This window comes from Sparus aurata, chromosome 11 (assembly GCF_900880675.1).
Source record: "Sparus aurata chromosome 11, fSpaAur1.1, whole genome shotgun sequence".
Lineage (NCBI taxonomy): Eukaryota > Metazoa > Chordata > Actinopteri > Spariformes > Sparidae > Sparus > Sparus aurata.
In genome coordinates, this window is record NC_044197.1 from 14389453 (window position 1) to 14404683 (window position 15231).

Below are 15231 nucleotides of genomic sequence, written 5' to 3' on the forward strand. Positions count from 1 at the left end.
GACATGTGAATTTATATAACCCCCCCCCCCCCCCCCCCCAATTTCCATTAACCCAAAAACTCATAATTATGACTTTCATCAAATGCTGCCTCTGATTGGCTTGCCCTGGCAGCACTCAAATGCTTCACAGAGTGGGCGGGTCTTTGTGCCAAGGAAGGCAGTGCAAAGATGTTTTTACTGGCAAACGGAACCGGCTGTCTGATAAAAACTTTGAGAGACTGCTCATGTGTCGTTTCAACAAGCGTATCTGCCCAGGCATCTAGTTCTAGTGCCTAAGTGTTAGTGCCTCTGAAGTTCCTGTGATGTTGACCAAAAATGTCAGCTTTTGTTCTTTAAAAAATAAAACTTGAGTTGAGAGGCATATTTCTGCTGGCATGTGAATTTTATGTAGGCTATTATATTTTGTTTCATATACACCATATGTTGATTTATTTAACGCTAAGTTAAATGAGTATAATGAGTATACGTAGTTGCTAAAGCTACTTTTTTTAGCAGTAGTTTTACAAACTACATTTCTCCAGGGTAGAAATGTAGTTTGCAAAGTACCTTCCCCAACACTGTGACATAGTTCGATAACTTATACGTTTTCTGCTTTCGGTAAAACACAAACCTACTTAATATTGGTTAGTTTCAGGCAGCATTCATCTCTACACGATTAACCTAATCAACAAATGTCTGACTCCGGGTCACTGTGGGCATCAAAACGAGCGCACCTCCAGGGTCACAGCGGACTTCCGGAGCCACGAGGACAGAGCAGAGTGACAGTTGATTTGACCAAGACGAAGCTCACGAGCGGTGACGTCTCTTTCTGCGCACCGGGCGGGATATCCGCAGTAGTAAGCTAACTAATAACATGGCGAAGACTTACGATTACTTGTTTAAACTACTTTTAATCGGCGACTCAGGCGTCGGGAAGACCTGTGTGCTATTCAGATTTTCGGAGGACGCCTTCAACTCAACGTTTATCTCCACTATAGGTCGGTAAAAGTCGTATTATCGGTGTTGTCTGTGCCGAAAAGTGGCACAGGAGCAGCCCATCCCGTCATGCTAATTTGCTGCTAACTTTTCTGGCTAGCATTCATCTTGTAGTGGCTAGTCAGGAAGCAGCTCACCCGGCTCGTTAGAGGGGCTTTTACAGAAACGACACTGATATTTTAACTTGTTTTTATACCTAGAAAGTCCTTCTGAGTGTGAACTTTCAGTTTGGGCACCACGCCCAAGCTGTAACAGTATTGTTAAGTAGTAATGTGTCAGTTAACTGTGACCAGCTGAGCTAACAAGCTACAGAGCTGTCAGTGAGCTAAGTGGCTGTGTCATTTTTCATCTGCACTTCGCACTTTGGTAGCCAGCATCACAGAAAGTATTGATGAGCTTGTCAACTGCTCTGTGCTCCTGAAATCAAACATTAATGTTACTATGATTGAGATAATGTTACAGTTCCGGTGTCAGATGATAGATGTGCCTTAAAGTTCGTAAATTGTAACTTTTGTTTTTCTTCAGGTATTGACTTCAAGATCAGAACAATAGAATTAGATGGAAAGAAGATCAAGCTACAGATATGGTAAGGAAGTCATGCTTTCACTTCACAGCTTGACTAATGTGGCAGAAGTTTCAGAGAGGGATGACAAATGTAGTCAGTTACCTGTTTATTAGGTAACTCACTCAAGCTTATGCGGTCTAATACAACACTACAAGAGAGTTATATATTCTAATATAAGATCGGTCAGACAAATAACTACAAATCTGGATTACATCTGGTCTTTTTCTTCTGTGGAGTTTTATGATATCCAGTGGTTCTGATCAATCATTGATATTATAGTATCTCTTTTGTCCTCCCTTGACAAAACTTCCAACTAAATGGTTTTCCTTGGTATTTATAACAGAATACAAACTCTACTAACTCTTAAATGTATTTTTATTATTTTTTAATGTAACCATTGTTTTACCTGGAATATTCCCATTGAGATTCAGAATCTCTTCTGCCAGCCAAGACATCAGCAAAAACAACATATTAAACAACATCAAACAAACGACATAAAACCTTTTCATTGCATGAAGCATCTCACTAGTCCTGTCCTTAGTTTCTTCTCAACTATTTTTTAACAAACCAGCTCTTGGATGTGACTAGTTTGCACTATAACAATTCACAGTGAGAAAATTAGATACGTTAGGGAGATGATTGTGTTGTTGATCAATGTTAATTGGTTCCTCTTGCTTCCAGGCTCTTTGCTTAATTCACTAAGATCCAATTGAGTTTGATCCTCTTAAAACAAGCTGTCGGCAAGACATTTAGAGGCTCTATGTTACATGTTCTTCTCACTTTTTTATTTGCCATATGTGAGCAGATTGTAACAGGGTGTGAAAAATGAGACCTTCCCGGTCTTTCTCGGTTGCCTATAAAAGCCTGTTGACGATTTGTTCAAGTTGTAAAATGCTGCTGGACTTTTGATTTCTTTGTGACGGGTTCGGGTTGGAATAGTCCAAAGGATGTGACTTTATGCATGTTCTCATGTGCCTCGTGTCAGTGCCTCTCTCACTTTGCTAACAGAGAGCAACAGTAACTAACGTTAGTTTAGAAATGGTCTCTGCTAACATTTGTAACGACCAGCCTCCAGAACAACATAGAAGTTCCACAGATCCCTTTTTAAATGAAATTTAATATGTGAATGTCACCAAATATTTCCAATGAAAATCTGACAAAGAGGCCTGTAGAGATCACTTTGACATGTTCTGCAAGGCAAGTTTTTAAAGAAGTGTTTTCTATGTAGGGATACAGCAGGACAGGAGAGGTTCAGGACCATCACAACAGCCTACTACAGAGGAGCCATGGTAAGTTGCATCAACGGCCTTACAGCTCATGCAATAGTATCAGCTCTGGGATCTGAGTGGATGAAGTGGTGGTCATCTCAGGTGTGTTTACCGCAGCATAAATCTTTAAAACCACACCCAGCATTGTTGTCGTACACACCTGGGAATCAGAGGTGCATTCACTGCGTCGTTGGGGTATTTCTGTTAGCCTCTCCTTTGGTTCAAGTTTAACTGGATGCCTGTATTTGCATATAACTTTGCACACCTAATTTATTACTGTTGGTATTCATACTTTTACTTAAGGGTGTAAAATCTAGTGATCCATTGCTAACAAATATTGACATGGACAATAGAAAATCACATGGATCACAAATTCCATTATTGTTTGCCTAATTGTTTTCTTATGTCTTTCACTCTGAACTCTCCAGGGCATCATGTTAGTGTATGACATTACCAATGAGAAGTCCTTCGATAACATAAAGAACTGGATACGGAATATAGAAGAGGTAAAAAATGTAATATCAGTGAATGTGTCTGGCTGTGTGTTTGTTGGTTCTTTGCTTGTAGAAACATTGTTGTCCACTTGTTATGTGTTCATTTTTTTGTGCTTTTATTTTCATATTTATCTTCTAACAAATCAGAAAACACTTTGTGCTGATTAATTTCCTGTGTGTTCACGATGCCAAACTTCCTTCCACAGCATGCTTCAGCAGATGTGGAAAGGATGGTCCTCGGGAACAAATGTGATGTCAATGACAAGCGACAGGTGTCCAAAGACAGAGGAGAGAAGGTGAAATATTTGACAATAAATTCAACTTGATAAAAATAACATAGGAACCTATTGATTATCTTGGGGTCGTCATGCAGAAGTACTGACACTGACTTTGTCTCCTGCTGTCAGCTGGCGCTGGAGTATGGTATCAAATTCATGGAGACCAGTGCAAAGGCCAACATCAACGTGGAGAACGTGAGTTCACACTTTTTCTACTATCATTTTTTTCATTTTGGGACATCTACTTACTGACCTTATTGCAAAGAGTAGGATGAGAAGATTGATACCAGAGACATATCTATCAATAAGTTATGACCTTGTGGCTACAGGACACTTGGTTTCGCTTAGCTTAATGACTGGGTGGATCCTTGCTTTCTCCTAAGACAACAAAAAGCTCCTCCCTGCACCTCTAAAGCTCATTAATTGACATGTTGTATCTTGTTTGCTTAATCAAAGTTTAAAATCAAAGTGTAGATAGTATAAACCGGCTCCATGGTTGCTGAGATAAATTAAACCCAAATCAATTCCAAAATCACTGATTCAAGTATTGTAAGTCATGTTCTGCTTTACCTGTTTTTGTCCGCAGGCCTTCTTAACCCTTGCCAGAGACATCAAAGCAAAAATGGACAAGAAGCTGGTAAGAACGTAGATAAATGCAAACTTACTGAATGAAACTGTCGGATATAGTGTGCGTGTGTCTGTCTTCTGTCATGTTAAAATGTGTTTCCTCATCTGTGTGGCTTTTTAGGAGGGCAACAACCCGCAGGGCAGCAGTCAAGGAGTAAAGATTACAGAACAGCCCAAGAAGAGCAGTTTCTTCCGCTGCACACTTCTGTGAGGAAAAACAGGAGCTTCGGCATCCACCATCGCCTTAACTGTGTCCCCCACTGGACAGAACTGGACAGAGCACACTCTGATCTCTCTTTTATCCTCCCTCACTCGTCTTCCTCCTTCTTGTTTTGATTGTCCTGTGCTTATCTAGTTGGAAAAACAAAATGTTTTTCGCTTTATTGCTTTACCAGTCTTCCCTCGACACCTGTGAATCTAACCACTGTGGCCTCTGTTACGAGCTAAGTCTGATTTTTTTTTTTTTATACTCGCTCATTAGATTGACAGCTTCAACTTGATTCCTTAGATTTTATTGACTTTTAAAGACTGCCTCTAGAAACGATCAAACGTTCACTACTCACGATAATGTCAGTAGCTGGTTTCTTTCAGTGTAGCTCGGTGAAGTCTTATTTATTCGATTCCCTGTCACGAAAAGCAGGCCAAATTTACAGTTTACTGGTTCAGTGGGCGTCCTAATTTTGAATATACTATATCAATTAAATAATGGGACCTATGTATCCAAGGTGATGAGAGTATAATCCCAGTTGATTACTGTTTTTTTTTTTACTGACTGGGTGGCCTAGACTTTTATACATCCACAAAAGGTAAATGCAGCATGTAAATACATATCACTGATTATGACTCCACATATGAAACAGTTGTGCCAGCACATTTTACTCATATCACCATTCGGGTTTACACTTTCTCTGTCCACCATTTCTACAAGTGTCTTTTTTGTTGATTTCTTCAGCTGAAACATTCCTCTTGTAAACTCTTTGATGTGCAATGTAATGTGTAAGTGAGGCCCAGGTTTTGTCTATCTCAAAGGGACAGTTCACCCCAAAATCCAAAATATGTGTTTTCCGTCTCCTGGGTGTGAGTTGTTGAGTTTTGTAAATATTGGCCATAGAGATGTCTGACTTCTCTCAAATATATTGGAACTAGAAGGCACTCAGCTTGTGGCGCTCAAAGTGAAAAAGATAAAACTGAACAACATCTCTCTTTCAGAGCTCATGATCCGGTTTCTCAAGATAATCCACAGTCCTTTCCTATCACTGCACACAAGGTCCGAGCATCTACTCATGGAAGAGAAGTTAGTGCTTCAGCTAAGCCGTGACATTAGCTAGCCAAGTTAGCCAGCCTCTTGTCCATGAGTAGATATATACTTCCTTCTCAGCTGTGATACAAAGAGAAAATAGGTCCTCCATGAAACTACTCACAACAAGGTCTGTGGATATTCTTGAGTAGCTGCATCATGGTTTCAAATGTATGTATTTATTTTTGGTGCTTTAAACACCACAAGTTGAGTCCTGTCTAGTTCCATTATGTTCAAGAGAAGGCAGACATCTGTACAGCTGACATCTTCAAAACTAGGTCACTCATACCAGGGCAATCTAGATGGATAAATAACGATAAAGGTAAGAAGAAAAACGTGTATTTTTTACTTTTGAGCAAACTGTTCCTTTAAGTATTCACATGGTTTCAGTAGGACTGGGTGCTTGACAGAGTATGTGTGTTTTAAGGGCACACACAGATGCCTTTCGTAGTTGCGCACCTCATCATTTTAGGTATTGCACTTTCCATGGATGAGAAAGATGAGGTTGGTGTGATGTAGACGGTTATTTGATGCTCTTCACCTGGTGCACTAGCAATACCTGACTGTAACACCTGGAGGCGACACAGTCACGCAGCAGTGGCACAGAAGGTATCACAGCAGTGAGGAAATCATTGTTTTATGCATTTATACTTATTCCAATGTTGTCAGTTCCAAATGGGGGAACATGCACGCAACTGTTTTCTGGGCCTTGGATCGGGGCTGTGCTGTAGCAGTATTTATGGAGTGAAACAAAACATAGCACCAAAATGACAAAGTGCCCTTAAATGTTCATATTGATAATGCACTTTTCCTTTGTTCTTTCTGTAAAAAAGAAAAAAAACAACTTCTTAACAATTGTTGACTGTGTTTTGTTTAAAGTCTTAACTGAGCGCAAGGAATATTAATGCACACGTTTTCCATCTGGGCTTCCTGAAACATCTGAGCACTGAAACCTCGTCTTATCAGTTACATGATGAAAATATACAGAAGGCCTCTGATTTAGAAATGCTTTTCATTCCCACACCCATCATTCCCTTTAATCGATTGTTGTTGTTTTTTTCAAATGTTTTATGCCTTTCTATTTCATTTGATGCTTTTGGGAACCACACATGCACCTAGTCTCCCACTTATTCCCTCCCCTCTACCTCCTCTCTCCAGATACCCTAATGTCTTGTTTCATGGCCACCTAAATTATGCAGAAAACCTCAAAAAGCTTTGCACATGTGACTTGACAAGCTTTATTTGAGATTAGAATTGTGCAAAGGATCCTTGTTTGTTGTTTGATTTTCTGCTGTCACTCTAAATTCAATTGCATTTGCTCAGACATGAGAATAGGAAATTAACTGAAAGCTGATTGAGATCACCTCTGAAGTTTCACAGTGAGAGCAAATCATTTCTAGTGGTGCTGAAGAGTCATCGAACTGAATATGCAATTGCGTAGATGTTAAACTGGATTTAAATAATTCTTGTGTTGGGCTTGGTGGTTGGACAATTTTGGTTTAACTGGCGCTCACAGATTTGGCCAATTCATGATAAAAATGCAGGTTTTTAGACTTGAGTTTGGCTTTAATTTAGTCTGTTAAATTAGCTCAGTACCTCTTTTGATCGGAGTCATCTGTCATTTTCACCAACTGTAAATTTGCCAGTTCTTAATGAACACATGTTCAGTATTCCCTAGCTAAATTTGGATTGTGATGCTGATTTCATGGGGGTTAAATTAAATAATTCAGCAGTTGTAAATAAGATCTACAATGATTGTACTTCATAAATCTTATTGATCTACGCCTTTTGTAGATATGTGTACTTTTGATGATTTATTAAAAATGAGATTCTTAAAAAAATGTGTAGTACATTTTTTTTGTGCCTTTTTATTGTTGAGGGTCATGTGGATGATTGTGGAACAGTTTTCTTTAAAATTATTTTAGGATTACATACTTTTTTTTTAACCACCTGTGATATATGGAGGACCGAAACTGACTATCTAGAAAACAAGCAATTGAATTAATACTCAGCACCAAAAAACCAAACATTTTTGAAGATGTCAAAATGAAAAAAACACAGTTTTGACCACCTACTGTAGATGTTTTTTTTACTTATCTGGCAGAAAGATGATCTGTGCTGTGTCTTGTACTTTTGGTTTTTCTGTTCTACTCGGCATTCTCATCAGTGAAAATCAACATGGTTTACTTGAAGGAGATAATGGAATTGTTCACTTGAATAGATGGAATTTGAACAAATATTGATAACGGAGTAGAGAAGAGTTTCCACCTGACTGGAGAAGGTGATGGAGTGTGTGTGTGTTTGTATGTAGGTGGCTTGTGTGTAAATGGGGAGGGGCCCCACAGAAACATTTAGAACAGCATCTCTTGCATTTCGCCCATCAGGGAAGTTTATTTGGATATTTATTAATTACACAATCATTGTGTGGGAGGCAAACTTTCCAGATTGTTTCTTTCCTTTCCCCTGAAGTCCCCCTCTGACATCACCGGGCCCTTTCGATTGATTCAGTGCAATAAAAAGTTAATATGTCACTGACAACAATAAAGCCAAAGACCAAGAAGTTTATTGTCAAGATAGTTCCTGTCTGCGAGGTTCCTCTCTGACTGGAACAGCAGATGGAAATCAGAGAAACATTTGCACATGCACACATTTGCCTGTGTAATTAAACCATCTTTAAAAACCCACAGTACTTATGTGGCAGCGACCTACATTAAATGTGAAAAGAGAAATGTTTCTTACTGATGATGACGGTAGTTGTGAATGTTTGCGACTGTGTGAGTTAGCAAAGCCTCAGTGAAAGATCTCCCATCAAAAACTGCAAAATAAACTTCACAAAGATGGTTGTTGCAGGGCTGTGAGATCCATTTAGTTGTAGAGATATCCATGGTATTGTATGCACTCCTCATAGATGTCAATCCCAGGGGGGGACTTGGGGTGACATAACCTTCCCATTAAAATGCATTAAAATAAGACTAAGAAAATGATAAAAATTTCATTTAAAAGACAATAAGAACAAAAAAAAGCAACACTAACCATGAAGATTGTTACAGGTAAAAATAACAAAAGCAAACAAATAAAAAGTCAATACTGTATTAAAAGAAGTTATGAGCACTTATTTGAAATCCACAGTAATTCAGGTATCTAGGAAGCTTGTTCCACAGGTGGGGAGCATATAATCTAAAATCTGCGTCCCCTAACTTGGTCTTGATCCTGGGAACACTGAGTTGACCCGAGGGGTCCAGATGCTTCGTAACGTAAATGTAACCCAGAAATAAGTTCCAAGAATCAGCAGGCAAATCGTGAAACAGTGCGGTAATGAGTCCAGTGAAATTTATTGCAGCACAGAGGTTGAGAGATAGCCTCAAACATGTCTCATTAAATTAGTACAATACAGACGTGGTGGCTGAAATAACCCTGATTGTTTGGTTGTTGATCTTGAAGAAGGCCAGAGGGCTTGAAGCTTCATTAAATTGAAAAATACCTGCAGTACGTTCAACAAATATTTTGTCTCATATTTCCTCCATAGCGTTCTTTCTAAATGTGCCTGTGGCTGTTCAACAGCTACTGACAACAACTAGAGTTTTGTCTCCTCCCCCATGGGTGTAGGCAGGTAAGTCAGATCTGCTGTGTCATTTCATTGCGGAGCTGAACAAGGTGAGTAACCGTACCTGTGAGCTATGTTAAAGTTAGTGTATATCCCTGAGGCACTATGAGTAAGACAGTGTCGCTTTTAATCATTTGAGTAATTAAACTAGAAATGAAAGATTTATTGCCACATGCTTTGCAACTAGTGATGGTGGTGTAATATCCTGTCTAGGCTACATTTGTATTGTGGACCGTCTGTAATTGATTTATTATGGGGTTCCTCTTTAACCCTTGCACTGAGGAATTGTTCTCAGCACACCACAGCGTTAACTTTACCTGACAATCATGCTGTAAAGAAAATGTGTAGTTGAAAGAGGAACAATGAACATGAAAACGGATACAGAGGCAGATTAACAAAATGTTTTAAGAGGTATTAAGTCACTGGCATTTCAGTGTATAATCTTCTAGTTATCCATGAATTTGTTTATTGACAGCACATGTCTGTCTGTACAAACATCTGTTGTATTAACTCAGTGAGTCGTGAATGACATATCTGCAGGTCCCTCTGCTCAGTGAGTTTCCCAGCAGACACCACAGAGGATTAAATGAGCTGTTTCTCAGGGTGATGGAGTGGAGTCAGTCGTTACATGGACAGCGCGCATCATTCGTCTGGTTCACCGAGTCCCAGCTCCAGTCTGTGATCAGGAATGGCGTGGTCCCGGAATGGTTTCATGGCATCATCTCCAGAAAGTAAGTCTATCACTATCTGTCATCTGCAGCAGAGGTGGCAGACAGGGAGGAATGTGGAGAGCCATGTTTTGAAAAGTTGTTCGCAATGAAGATATCAGCGTTGTGTCCCAGCATGCAGTGATTGTTCTTAAGTGAAGGATAAAACTGCTCCAGAAGAGTCGTTTTTGTTTGGATGCATGTTCTTGACTCTGCTTTATGTATAATATTAATGTCAGGTTAAAAAGAGTAATGTAGAAATGTAAAACTGTATTTATGAGGCTCCTTTTTACAGCAAAATGGCTCCCAATAGCAAACCGAAGACATGGAACACAGCCAGAATATTAATGAGTAAAATAAACAGAAAAAAAAAGCCTAAACAGAGTCTCAACAAGGGGAAATTGATTGATTTTAATGAAAATGTCACATTTTCAGGAAGTAATACAAACTTTTCAGGAAGTTGTTGGCAGCCAGGTTAACAATAGGATCACATTCTTTCCTCAACATGTTCTATTTTAAGTGATATTGGCATGACATCCAAACAATACATCTGCACCGAGACATCTTCCCCATCCTCCACTTTTAGCAGCCGCGTGACTCGAGCCAAGTCAAGTCCCAAGTCAGATCACCATGTCCGCTCCTATAAACCAATTTATCTAACCTGTGTCAAAAAGTAGGGCAATGAACTGAACTGGTATCATGATTATTGACATTTAGTGAAATAAATGTAATCAAACAAAATACAAATCATTTCATCAAAGATATTCCCTCCTCATCAACTTTGAAAAGTGAAATACTGACTGCCGGACCTAAAAAAAGAACTAAAGAACGAATATGTAATATAGTGCACACAGACAAGTCCAAGTCGAGGCTCAAGTCTTTTTTTTCCTCATCAAAACAGTGACTCGAAGTATTACATTCTTATCATCATTATATTCTCTTTTACACATTTTAATGTGATCTTATCCAATTATTATTTATTGTGATGCCTTCTCATCTTTTTTGTTTTATTCTGTTTTTATCTTGTATCTTTTTATTGTAAAGTTTACCGTTAATCTTTCATGTACACATTAAACATTGATTATACATGTTTGCCAGTGATACACAATAATAACCACAAACATGTCTGTGAAGTAGCCTCTTGACCTGGTGGACTTTGCTGTGATACCTTTGATAGATTTCTTTGAATGCATGCTTCCTCCACACCCAGTGACACAACTTACAATGCATGACACTATGTGGATTGTTAAGGTGTGTGTGATTCAGTTTACTTTACAAAAAAAAATGCAACACAAAGTATTTATCACGTTTGATGTGAGGATTTTGTAATTTGATGAAAGCTGAGCTGTTTCTTATACATCTTGATGACAAATTCCCTTTCACTGCCAGCTGGTTGGAGCTCGGCTTCACACAAGCAAAGCTAAAATTGCCAGATCATTAACAGGTTAAAGTGCATGTGCGACGTTTTTTTTTGTCTGAGTTAATACTGTGTACTGTATGTTAATTATTTGTGCAGGACGTCAGAGGATCTGCTGATGTCCAAACCTCCTGGCTACTTCCTCATCAGAGTCAGTGAGAGCCGGATTGGCTACACCCTCTCATACCGGTGAGTGTTTGCATGATTAAAAAAGATCTTTATTTCACAGTTTACACACTCACAAACACTCAGTTCAAAGTCCATCCCTGTTCATACTTCTCGATATGTTCTCATATATTCTCAGCGCTGGCGACCGCTGCAGACATTTCATGATTGATGCATTAGAGGATGGCCAGTACAATATAGTAGGGGAGAACAGGCGCCACCGGTTCCTGCAGGACCTGGTGGACTTTCATCGAAGGACTCCCATCGCGCCTTACACTGAGGTGCTGACTGTCGCTTGTGGACAGGTGATGAAGTGTTTTTTATTGTCTTACCTGCATGCAAACTAACTCTTCAGGACCACATTTTGTGCTTTTAGGCATGTACGGTGCATGCAGTCAGAGTGGAAAAACGAGTCACCGCTACAATCCAAAACCACAATATTTGCTTACTTGTTTGCCACCTTTGCATCATGCAAAAAGAGAACAGTCACAAATTGTTCCTGTGTTCCTCTCGCTTTGTCTGATCCCATGCAAAGGCCTCGAATGACAGGACCGACTATGCGGAACTACTGTTTCCCCAAAGACATCTGAACCCTAACACAAGTCTGCCACCAGACCACGTCCTGCTTCCCAGCGTGAGTCAGCCAATGTCACCAGAAGACGTCCCACCTGCCCTTCCTTATCGACCGGACAACCTGAGGCACTCTGCGGTCCTGACTCCAAACAGACTCTACCCTAGTTTGGAAGAAGGATATCCACATGTCACCTCACCTGTGTCAGCCACGGTAATGTTTATCTTGGTAGACTGCTTTAGATATTTTCAGGTGCTAAAACTGTTAACTGACGGTTGTTAATTCTATTAATGATGTAGTCGGGGCAAAGGGATTCTCAAGACATTACATGGGTTTTTATCGGAAGGAAATGCTAGTGATGGGCTCCTATATGAACACACACTTTTCTGCAAGATTATGACTGGTTTTTCGTTGTTTCACTTGGGAGATTTCTGTGTTTCTTTTATTTTTATAAAGTTGACATATCCTAGTAGGAAAATGTCAATGTCTTTTTTTTTGGCACAAATCAAAATGCAGCCATTTTTAAAGGAGCCCTGTTGTGCTTTTTCATTTTTCCCTTACCTTCAGTGTGTTAAATATGTACTTGTGCACGTAAAAGGTCTTGAAATTTAAAACAGTAGCTCCTCTCTCCCACAGAAAACACTGCTCCTGAAATACCTCGTCAGTAGTCCCGCCTTTAATTCTGTGACTGTGTGACATCAGACTTCATCACCATGTCACACATTTGGCCAATTTATGCCTAGCAGGTAGTTTGGCACATAAGAAATGTTTAAGCACCCCTGTTCTGTTATTGTAAGCGATGCTAAGTCAGGCGTCAGAGGAGACTGGGTATTCAAGAGGAGGGGTGTTAAAGAGACAGGAGCTAAAACAGATTGTTTCAAACAAACAGAGAGAATAAAGTGCTGCAGCAACTGGACAGTATGAGAAAACGGATGATGATTTTTAGTATTAAAGCATGTAAACCTATTCTCATAGTCACCCCCCAAAAAACTGATGATAGTTCTGGGGGCTGTCAACCAAATCTGATCAATTCTGTTAAACTGAAACATGTTTTCCCCTAACTCTGAGTGTTGCCTGTTTCGTCATGATAGAGATATACATAACATTTGTAGTTCAAGACAAGTTAAATTTTTCAGCAGTTCTTGATATTCATATTGTCCTTTTATTCTTTCATAAATTTCTGTGCTGTATGTTTCTTCATGTTTATCACCTCCAGCCCGTACCGATGAACAGAACCAAATATAAAGCCGACCAGCCTCCATCTGACCGGCCACCTGAAGTCCCTGCTCGGCCTGCCATTCCTCCACTGAAACAGAACCAGGCTTGTATCAGAACAGTCTCTGCACCTGAAAGTCCCAGACTCACAGCCACTGAACACCCACCCGGCGCCAACATCCAGTCTGTAAAGAACCAGGAAGTAAAGCCGTCAGTCGTCACCAACCTGAAGAACCTCAAGAAGAAATTCCATAAAAAGAGATGCATGTCGCAGGAGCTTATGTACACAGAGATCGATTTGAAGGCGACTGGCAGGAGTGGAGACACTGAGAGTGAGTACCAGGAGATCACAGACGAGGTAACCTCCAGTGGTTCACCGTTTCCCAGCACTTTCACCGATGTGAGTCTGACTGATGAAGGGTTACCTCATGAGTACCTTCCACCTCCACCTTTTGCTCCAGGCTACTGATACACAACTGCTCCCTTACTAAATACAGATGGATCAATCGGTTGATCTGAGAATGACTGTAGAGAGAGTGGGTGGAGGTGCAGGACAGCAGCAGCATCTAAAGGACACGGAACAATAGTCCACACATTGTAAATGAACGCTTACAAGCTTAATAATATTCGGTTTTAATCTTAAACCGGTCAACCAGTAAATCTAAAAGTATAAACAGACCCAAAACCTTTTTCTTTGATATACTGGTTAGAGTGCACCTCTCGCTTTCCTTTATATAAGGGATTGAAAGCTGCAGATGCTTGAATTGTTTTGTTTAGAACTCAGCTGCCTATAAAATTGTACCAAACTGCTGTCTTCGAGTGAATGTAATTACTGCCATTGACGAGAAAATGCTTTATGTTCTATGTATTTTATTGTGTCTGTTCAACAGACACAGTAAAAGACTTATCTGGCTCAGCTTTTAAAAGTTGTTTAAAAGATGTTTTACATGCCTCTCTGGTTATGTTTAAAGTATGAAAAGACAGTAGGAGGAAGGTTTGTGCAGCATATGTAAATCATGGTTAATTTTAGCTGCTGTGAATACAGGAAACATACTGTTGTGTAGCGTCAGATGCTGATCTCTTATCAGCGAAATGGCAGTGGAAGCAGGCAGGAGCAGGTGAAGATACCGGTCAAACTTGTTTCGCTGGTAAAACATACAGGTGAGTAAAATTCACCTCTCTGCAGCTTCTGGACACAGAAGTAGCCATTTCTCCAAACACATCATTTCATTTGTACTGTAAAAGGCTTATATCCTGACCTTGTGAACTCAATGTTTTACATTTATGTCTACGACTATGATATCACTTTACAAAGCGTCTGATTTTGTCAGATGACTGAGCTAATGAATCACATTTGGAAAAGTCTGTATTGGTTTCCATTAAAGCTGTTCTGCAGTTCTTCGTTTCATGGGACAAAATAACTATTACTCTAACGCCTGTCTGTCTGCAGCTTAAAACTAGAGATGTATGTGAATTTGACTGCGACAATCCGCCACTTTATCCACCCATACAGGGCATTTACATAGTTTCCGTTTCTGCTCTATGCAGTTCCTCCTGTTCAACCTCCTATTCGTCCTCCATTGTGTCACTTCTCACTCTGATCTTTGCACATGATGCTTCTGTGAGGTTCTGGTAACTGGTCGCTGCTTTCTGTGGCTGTGTAATGACCCAGGTTTTAATTTGAGTAAACTGTAAGTCCAGTCCCCTTCCATATATGACTTTCCTAATTTTTCTGTAAATGTATCCATAAAGTGCTGGAAATGACCATCTGAATGTCTTACTTACTGTTTATAAGGAGTATTAATGCTTTTATGTATTTAATAATTTGAATTATTAATTGAACCGGTCAAGGCAGATGACCCATCACCATGAGTCCAGGTCTGCTCAGAGTTTTCAGCACAAGAAAAGACCGTTTTTTTCTCGCCACTGCTGCCAAGTGCTTGCTCATGGAGGGAAATGTTGGGTCCAGACCTTCTCCAGTTGAAAAGTGTCAGGAAATAACATTTGCTGTGGATTGCTGCTTTATAAATAAAATTGACTTAACTTCA

At 39.8% G+C, this 15231-nt stretch overlaps 2 protein-coding genes across 2 annotated transcripts; both read left to right on the top strand.

Moving 5' to 3' along the window:
* The first annotated feature begins 757 nt into the window (after positions 1–757).
* On the top strand, positions 758–7345 carry LOC115591729 (ras-related protein Rab-8A). The gene is made up of 8 exons (XM_030433969.1): positions 758–977; positions 1501–1561; positions 2769–2829; positions 3237–3314; positions 3509–3598; positions 3710–3775; positions 4167–4217; positions 4329–7345. The coding sequence occupies exons 1-8, from the start codon at positions 854–856 to the stop codon at positions 4416–4418; spliced, it is 621 nt and encodes a 206-aa protein (XP_030289829.1). The 5' UTR covers positions 758–853; the 3' UTR covers positions 4419–7345.
* Positions 7346–9139: 1794 nt separating this feature from the next.
* On the top strand, positions 9140–15231 carry hsh2d (hematopoietic SH2 domain containing). The gene is made up of 6 exons (XM_030432413.1): positions 9140–9158; positions 9649–9839; positions 11332–11421; positions 11537–11702; positions 11933–12181; positions 13185–15231. Exons 2-6 carry the CDS (start codon positions 9715–9717, stop codon positions 13650–13652), a joined length of 1098 nt encoding a protein of 365 aa, XP_030288273.1. The 5' UTR covers positions 9140–9158; positions 9649–9714; the 3' UTR covers positions 13653–15231.

Coding starts and splice junctions, on each gene's coding strand:
- LOC115591729 (XM_030433969.1), top strand. CDS start 854: ATGGCGAAGACTTACGATTACTTGTTTAAACTACTTTTAATCGGCGAC. Junction 1,562..2,768: donor AAGATCAAGCTACAGATATG/GTAAGGAAGTCA, acceptor TTTTCTATGTAG/GGATACAGCAGGACAGGAGA. Junction 3,776..4,166: donor CCAACATCAACGTGGAGAAC/GTGAGTTCACAC, acceptor TTTTGTCCGCAG/GCCTTCTTAACCCTTGCCAG.
- hsh2d (XM_030432413.1), top strand. CDS start 9,715: ATGGAGTGGAGTCAGTCGTTACATGGACAGCGCGCATCATTCGTCTGG. Junction 11,422..11,536: donor GGCTACACCCTCTCATACCG/GTGAGTGTTTGC, acceptor ATATATTCTCAG/CGCTGGCGACCGCTGCAGAC. Junction 11,703..11,932: donor TGACTGTCGCTTGTGGACAG/GTGATGAAGTGT, acceptor TCCCATGCAAAG/GCCTCGAATGACAGGACCGA.